Raw genomic sequence first — 7,617 nt, forward strand, 5'->3', positions numbered from 1 at the left:
GACATTTACTGGATTCTCATGGCTTCGTTGAAATATGTTTAAGATATAGGTATATATTTTTCCCATATAAACAAATATATGTATATAAATTTCTGATTTGTTATACTCACACACACACACAACAAATAACCAAAGTATCATTAGATAAACATATTTAATTATGAATAGTAATGTATTATGCATATGTGTGTGTGTGTAACTAATAATGTATTATGCATATGTGTGTGTGTGTGTGTGTGTGTGTGTGTGTGTGTGTGTGTGTGTGTGTGTGTGTGTGTGTGTGTGTGTGTGTGTGTGTGTGTGTGTGTGTGTTTCAAGTTAGGAGCCTGAAGTGTTAAATTATAGCGCATTGTGTTAAAGGTGTTTGAAAATAAGTGTGATCTCGTGGATAATGTATAATTAATGAGCATTGCCTGCATGCAAAAGTTGTTTTAGGGGTTGGACCTGAATTAGGAAGGTGAGGCCCTAACGAATTCTTCATAGTCTAGGCCTTGACGGTAAATACACTCAGTTTGGGTGCTCCTTTAATCCTATGTTGATCTCATATGGTTGGAGCATTCTCACAAAATACAGTGACCCTGATTGATCACCTTATGATTTTACTTAGTAAGAGTGACATGACATACTCATTGTGTGATGTGTCTTGTTATGTACTCCTAAGCGTCCTAGTGTTGTTTTTCACTAACATGGTACCACATTGCATATAGGCTTAAGTCTTAGTATAATTGTTGCATAATGCCTGTGAATTTATTATTATGAAATTGGTGAGTGTTGTTACGCTTGAGTAGAGTATGTGATTTGTGTGTAATGTGATTGGTGATTGAAAACTAATTTTTAATGATAAAGTGGTGAACTGATGTGGATTGTATTAAGTTATGTTAAAAATATTTGTATAATGTATTTTGTTCATGTCTTTGTTTATTCGTATTTTATTTAGAAATGTGATAATTCACTCTCGGGGTGTGTTTTTGTTTGTGTTTGGCCTGATTGTCATTTTGTTTCAGGTAAGCTAGCTTATGATGATGATCATCATCATCATGCTGGAGATGGAAACACTTAGCCTTTCTCAAGAAAATGCTTTGATGTGACATTAGGGCATAGGGCTTTTATTTCACATGTTATAAACTTGGTTAGCCGTGTTTTGAACTAAGATAATTCGATTTCCTTATTTGGGCTAGTTCTATTTCGATACTTGAGAAGTGAATGTGAACCTTTTATCCTAAAAAAATACTTTTATATATTATGTGTTTGATGAACTTTGGATTAGTTCCGCATTTACCTTTCGTTTATTACATATATGTGTGCAAGATAGAGGGTGTCACAAGATCAATAAAAAAAACCCTAGCCGAAGTTGACAAAAAACAACTCCAACAAGATCAAAAACTAATTTATGATTTAAAACTAAACTAGTTTTGAACTATAAAGTGGTTTTAAAAGCGATTTTAAACCAATTTCAAAAAATTCAAACCAATGTTATCCAATTAAATCGATATGAATTTTAAAACCAATCCATTTAATTGAATAAGGATTAGATTTTCAAAAATCAATCCATGTCTACCCCTACCTTCTTATGCTTTAATTCACTAATTTTCATTCCTTTTTTCTCACACTTTCATTCTTTTTCTTTTCTCACAATCAAACACAAAATTAAAATTCATTATTGATTATAATATTATACACAGTACAAATATAAGGAAATGTCATTAAAGTAACAACCATAGCACAGAGAAATTGTTATATTAAATGATATAACCAATTAATTTTCTGTTTTGAAATAATAACCCGCGTACCACTAGTGTACACTATGTACTCCCCCTTTATCACACTCACAAAATTAAATATACGCATTCATGCAATATTCCGTTACCACAAGTCACAACTATCTTACAGAAAGTAATCTTTCACTATGGTTACTATAAGATAATCACGTACATGCCTTGCTCCAATGCAAAGAAAAACGTTATCTTAGCAAAGGGCAAAATGATACTTCACACTACACTTAAAAGACCATATCATTTGTGAATTCTTCAACCAAATCATCAGTGATTAGACATGCCATCTCTCTTTCCAATGTATCAATATGATCATTTGTTAGTCCAGACCAGGAGATAGATCCTAGATCTTGTGCCACCAAACTATCAAGTGAATAAAGAGATGCGTTAGATGAAGGATTTAAAGAAACACTGACAATGTCCCATGTCAACTTCAGTAGTTCGTTTCCACATGGTGGAGGCTGCAAGGAGGAATTGCTTAGTTTCCTTCGGAATCTAGACAAAGTCAAAGGTGGTCCAAGAACTATGGAAAGTGCCTCATTTAACAAATCAAGCAAAACCTTGTGCTCTAACTTGTTTTTGTTCTGCTGATCCTTTGTGGATCTTTCATCCTCCTTGATCAAATTGTCATGAGACTCTTCCACTTCTTCAAAAACTGAGTTGCCAATAGGCTTTGCAAATGTGTCCCCTCTTAATAGAGACTTATCCCATGAACCAAAGTACAAACCAGAGGCAACAAGCAGATCTCTTACATAAGATTCTGCTGGATCATCTAATTGAACTAATTCTGACTCAACAGGCTCCTGCTTAGTGGTGAAGTCCTCAGAGCCATCGGAATCAAGTTGACTGAGTTGTCTCTTTAGCTCTGTCAAATCAGCAAGCAAAAGCAATTACATTGTAAGGTTCAAGGACTATATATATACAAAGTCCAATTGTTTACAAGTTTGTAAGATTAATATGAATAATGCTTTTACTAAGCAAATAGTGACCAAGCAGAAGAAGCAAAGAGTCTGCACTATATTGTTAATCTCATTCTATAAAATACCAACTTAATGAATAGTCAGTTTATAAATTAGTGTGTTTTACAAGATTTCAGAAGCTATAATAAAATTTAACCAAACATAGAATGCTTGTTAAAGGAGCATATGAAAGGGGAGAAAAGTTATAGAAATATTAACACATAACTTTCCGTTTCTTATACATGAAATTGTGTAGCCCGTGAAACAAATTATGTAGAGATAAAATTTGAAGTGAATTATTTAACATGAAAAAAATTTGGAAGTAGGGTCAAATTCATTTGAAGAACAGACTAAATGTCATTTGTAGATTTAACTATATATGCACATGCAATAGAACAACAAAGAGATGGCATTGACATTCTTTTTATGAACTTTCATATCATTGCATTGCATCAATTGAAAGTTAAAATTGTTTCTCACCATTCAAACCAGAGCTGATATCTCTGAAAACCTTGGGAATAAAAATATCATCTAATGAAGATACATCTGGAGTTGATGTTAAACTTGAATATCCAGTCTGTCTCCAATTTTTTTCATGAACACAGCTGCACATAGATGCAGGACTAGGAGGTACCTCAGTTGAGTTCTCCTAATGTATAAAAGAAACTCCGATGATTAGATAACAACCATATATGCAACATAATTGAAAAACAAAGGTCATTGAGGAGAATGCTTAAAAATGTATATAGCAAACTTACATGTCTCTCACCATATTTCATGAAAACAGTTGGTCCACTCCTGATATCTCTCAAAATTGGACCGTATTCACTGCCATGTGATTCAACTATTGACTGAACCCTTTTGCCAAACAGCTTCCCTCTGAGACCAAGAGTAAAATTGGAAAGTTTTTCTTTAATATTAAACCCATCTTTCTTCTTTTTTTTGACATCCACAGGCATTGCTTCAACAGCTTCAAGCTTCCTCTGAATAAGGGCGCCCGTTAAAATGTGGCGGTCCTCTAGAAGAAGCCTCCCAAATGATGTTCCTGATGCAGGAGCAGACAAGGATCTTTCAAGATTTCTAGGAGACAAATCCTTGTGGAACAATACATTGTCATCTAATTTGTGTCTATAGGAACCTGTTTGTAATTCTTTTTTCTCTTTCAAAATTCTCCACTGGCTCTTGTCATTTGCACACTTTGTAGTATCCTGCTTTAGTCTAACTCTATCATTGTAACAGGCCACTTCAGGAATGTCCAAATGCAGTTCACCATTTACAATATTTCTTAGCCTCTCTGACAAGAATCTTCTGGTATCTATGTTGAAAAGTTCTGGAGAACTTGGTCCATTGAACTGCATTTTACTTTTATATGATCTTGTTGATTCTGAGCGGAGTAAATTTGGTTCAGCATCTCTAGTCACACTTTCTCTGACCTCTTTAGCATCAGATAGTTTTTCATTGTAAGGTGTCTCAATTCCACTAGCTCTAATCCCTTGCAGTTCACATTCCAACCGCTCCCTCACTTCCTCAAGAAAATCTTCTAAACCTTTTCTCCCGTGTAAAGTGCCTGATAAATTGATGCAATTCTCTTCATGGTTGCAATTGCAAATCCTATCAGAACCAGGCTTCAAGATAACTATCTGAGCGGAAGAAGCACATATATCTAATCTGCTTCCAGATTTCATCATTAAAGACTCCTCAAAGTCTCGACTTAGTGTTTTACTTCTTGAAGGAAAGAAATCTTTTTTCGTAGTTGGGATTGGCTCCATCATATTACCATTAGGTAGCTTTGTCTTAAATGTGTGGCTATCTGTCTTTGAACTTGCAATCTGTAGCATCTTTTCCTTCCTCAGGTTCTCTTGAGAAGGTATTCTCCTAGAACCACTTCCAATTTCAACATCCTTTGAACACTCCTTAAACCTTGATTCTTGATATGCTTCAAATTCTTTCTTGAATTTTTGGAGTTCCTCTTCCTGAGGATGTTCCCTAGGCCTTGGTTTTCCAAAATTCTGTCTGCATCCATCATCATGATCACCATCGATGTCTTGATAAAAAGAATCAAATTCCATCTGGCTAGAAGAATTAAAGTTGGAGGAACCCCTGCCAACCGAACCCCTTCGATTCATTCCTTTTTTTGAAAACTTCCTCTCCATATTTTTATGTTTGCTTTCATCTAATGGAACAACGGAATTAGTCTCTAATGGCAATGGCATGGTGTCTATCCCCATCAACCTTGCCACAAGGCTTGCTGCATTATTTCTGGTGGTGCCTGATTGTTTGGATAAATCCTCTTTGTTCAGTTTTTTCACTGAAACCACATTTGAGTAACTATTTTTCTTTGACCAGCCATCTTCTACTTGACAAGAGTACTGAAAATTCACCAGAGTACATTCCATTTAAGAACGATAAGAGAAACATGATGTATAAGCATATGGTGGTGTCTTGAAACCCTTAACACATAAAGGTATGTGAAGAGAAACTTACTGGTAATTCTCCTTCTGCACAGTGGACCTGAGATGTTTCTACTTGCAGTTCCATGCCATTTCCAGAGCTTTCCAGGTCTGCATGACACACGGTATGACAACAAATAAGAATTAACCTAACTAAATTAATCTAGTAGAGGAGGGATAAAATAGAACTTAGCAACAACAACAACAACAATTAATAACAATAGTCTATGCAAGATATCTTAGAAAATGCAACAAACGAATCAGCACTGATATTTACACTGCTTCATACCATTTAACACAACAACCTTTAGGTGATTAACTAATACAAAACTTGGCAAGCAAATAGTCACTTGAAGCTTTCCAATTTCAGAAAGGAATGCTTAGAAATTAGTGAACAAATGCTCAATTTAGCTTCCTTGAAACTTACCTAACCCAAAAAGGTCTATCGTAGCAAGAGTGAAGCCTCTCAATATATAAAGTAACACTTACCACCATTATTGCTCCTCTGGGCATGAACTTTCTTGGCCATCCTACCCTGATTGAACTCAAACATGTGCAATAAGCCTCCCATATATCAAAGGGTCAACCTGAACACTCTCATCTCATGTCGTCAATTTCAGGGTTCATGTCTCAACCAATAAAAAATTCAGGTCTTTTCCTTTCCCTCTATATGATGTGAAATGAACCAGCACTCTTCCTTTTCACACCCTGGATCACCTCAAGTTAATGGGGGCATCAGTTGAAGAGCATTTTATAACATAAAAATCAGAACATCTTAAATTAAATCTGTTAAGCTGTAAGATCCAAATTACATTTGACGCAAACAAGTAACTAATTTTGCACAGAAATTAAGAGAAAGAAATAACCAATCAGTTCCTTCAAAGTAAAACCTATTCAAAAGTTGCAATTCTTGCATTTTGAATGGTGTTATAATTGAACACTTGCTAATTTAAGGACTAAATTTTTTTAGATAGTATTGTATCCTATGTAGAACATAATAATGAAGAAATCTAATCAACAATAACATTGTAGTAAGGGGAGGAAAAGAAAACTGACCGTGTTTTCATAGTTTTGGATAAAAATGATAAAGTGATTGAAGATTTTATATGGATAGGCCTAATAGAAAAATCAGAGAACATTGACTTTTATGCCAACCCAGAAGAGAAAGAAGAACCTTAGTCTTCTAAGCACCCCATAAATCAAAAACTTCATAATTCATTCATGAAAAAGTGAATCAGAGTCAAGAGAGAAGAAAACCCAACAACAGGTTTCTCAGAAAATGCAGGAAAAGCAAGAAGCACCAAAAACTCCGAACCTCAAAATTCCGGTACCAGTTATTAGAGTTTACTGTAAACAAAATATCTTTCTAGAAAATTGTCCCATTTTTTATCAGAACCATAAACATCGTACAGAACAAAAGATTCCTTCTCTAAACACTAATAGACGGTTAGAAAAAAGTAAGAAACAGAGAACAACATGTTAAATCAACATTTACATACCAATGAGAAGAACAAGAACAAACTCCGTATCCACCAACTGAAACTTCAGCTATGAATCAATTCAAAACAAGAAGATGGATGTGCTTGAAAAGCATCAAAGCTTCAAACTTGACATGAAAACTGAAAAGGTGGAACAAAACTAGCAAAGCCAAGATTGAGAGAGAGAGAAGCGTGTACAATGTGTGGCATAGAAAAGTGGAGAATTTCTGAACTGGGATTTTGTATTAAGAAAGAGAGCCAACGATGAAAACTTCATTGGAAAGGTATTGATTGATCATAATGAGTTAATAATGATGACGACACAGGAAAAAGCTACTATATTTCAAAGTGTAGCAAAAGGTAACAAGTCCTCTAATTCCATTGCTGGAAGTGAATGAATGAAAGCGAAGGTTCCCTCCCTCTCTGCTATTTATTTAGCTAATTGGTTAATCATTTCATTCATTCATTCTCGTATTTTTCATTCTTTTTCCTTTCTTTCTTTTTTGATAATTCTGCTGTCACTCGTGCTGTACTATTGAACAATAGCTCACCATTTTTTTTTGTTTTGGTCTAGTGATTAGACTCGTGGGCTTGTGTCTTTCTCAATTCGTTCTATCACTTCTCTTGTGAATTTTGTGATTTCCATGTGAGTGAAACGTTTTTACCAAGTCATGAAAGTGAGTTAAATGAATTAAGCATTTAGGTACAATAAATAATGTGAAGTTATTAGGAAAGTCGTTGATTGAGGGAGTGAAATCCGGGAAAAAAATGAACCCCAAGGACTCCGTCGGAACTCAAATTCGTACATTTTCAAACAAAAAATTGATGTAAAATGGCTATGATATAGGACGGTTACTTATTAATAGAAGTCAAGTTCACAATCAAATAAGGGTCACTCGCGAGGTTTGTTTTTTTATTGTATTATTGTATTATTATTAAAGTTTAACGGTGATAAGTA

The 7,617-nt window shown here is 34.7% G+C and overlaps 1 protein-coding gene across 1 annotated transcript; it reads right to left on the reverse strand.

Moving 5' to 3' along the window:
- Window positions 1–1,834: 1,834 nt before the first annotated feature.
- Window positions 1,835–7,222, reverse strand: LOC100810825 (uncharacterized). Its single transcript, XM_006599213.4, has 6 exons — window positions 6,681–7,222; window positions 5,671–5,889; window positions 5,216–5,292; window positions 3,490–5,100; window positions 3,212–3,380; window positions 1,835–2,637 (listed from the first exon to the last, which is right to left on the reverse strand). The coding sequence occupies exons 2-6, from the start codon at window positions 5,750–5,752 to the stop codon at window positions 2,000–2,002; spliced, it is 2,577 nt and encodes an 858-aa protein (XP_006599276.1). The 5' UTR covers window positions 5,753–5,889; window positions 6,681–7,222; the 3' UTR covers window positions 1,835–1,999.
- Window positions 7,223–7,617: the final 395 nt, after the last annotated feature.

The sequence above is a fragment of the Glycine max genome, chromosome 16 (assembly GCF_000004515.6).
Source record: "Glycine max cultivar Williams 82 chromosome 16, Glycine_max_v4.0, whole genome shotgun sequence".
Lineage (NCBI taxonomy): Eukaryota > Viridiplantae > Streptophyta > Magnoliopsida > Fabales > Fabaceae > Glycine > Glycine max.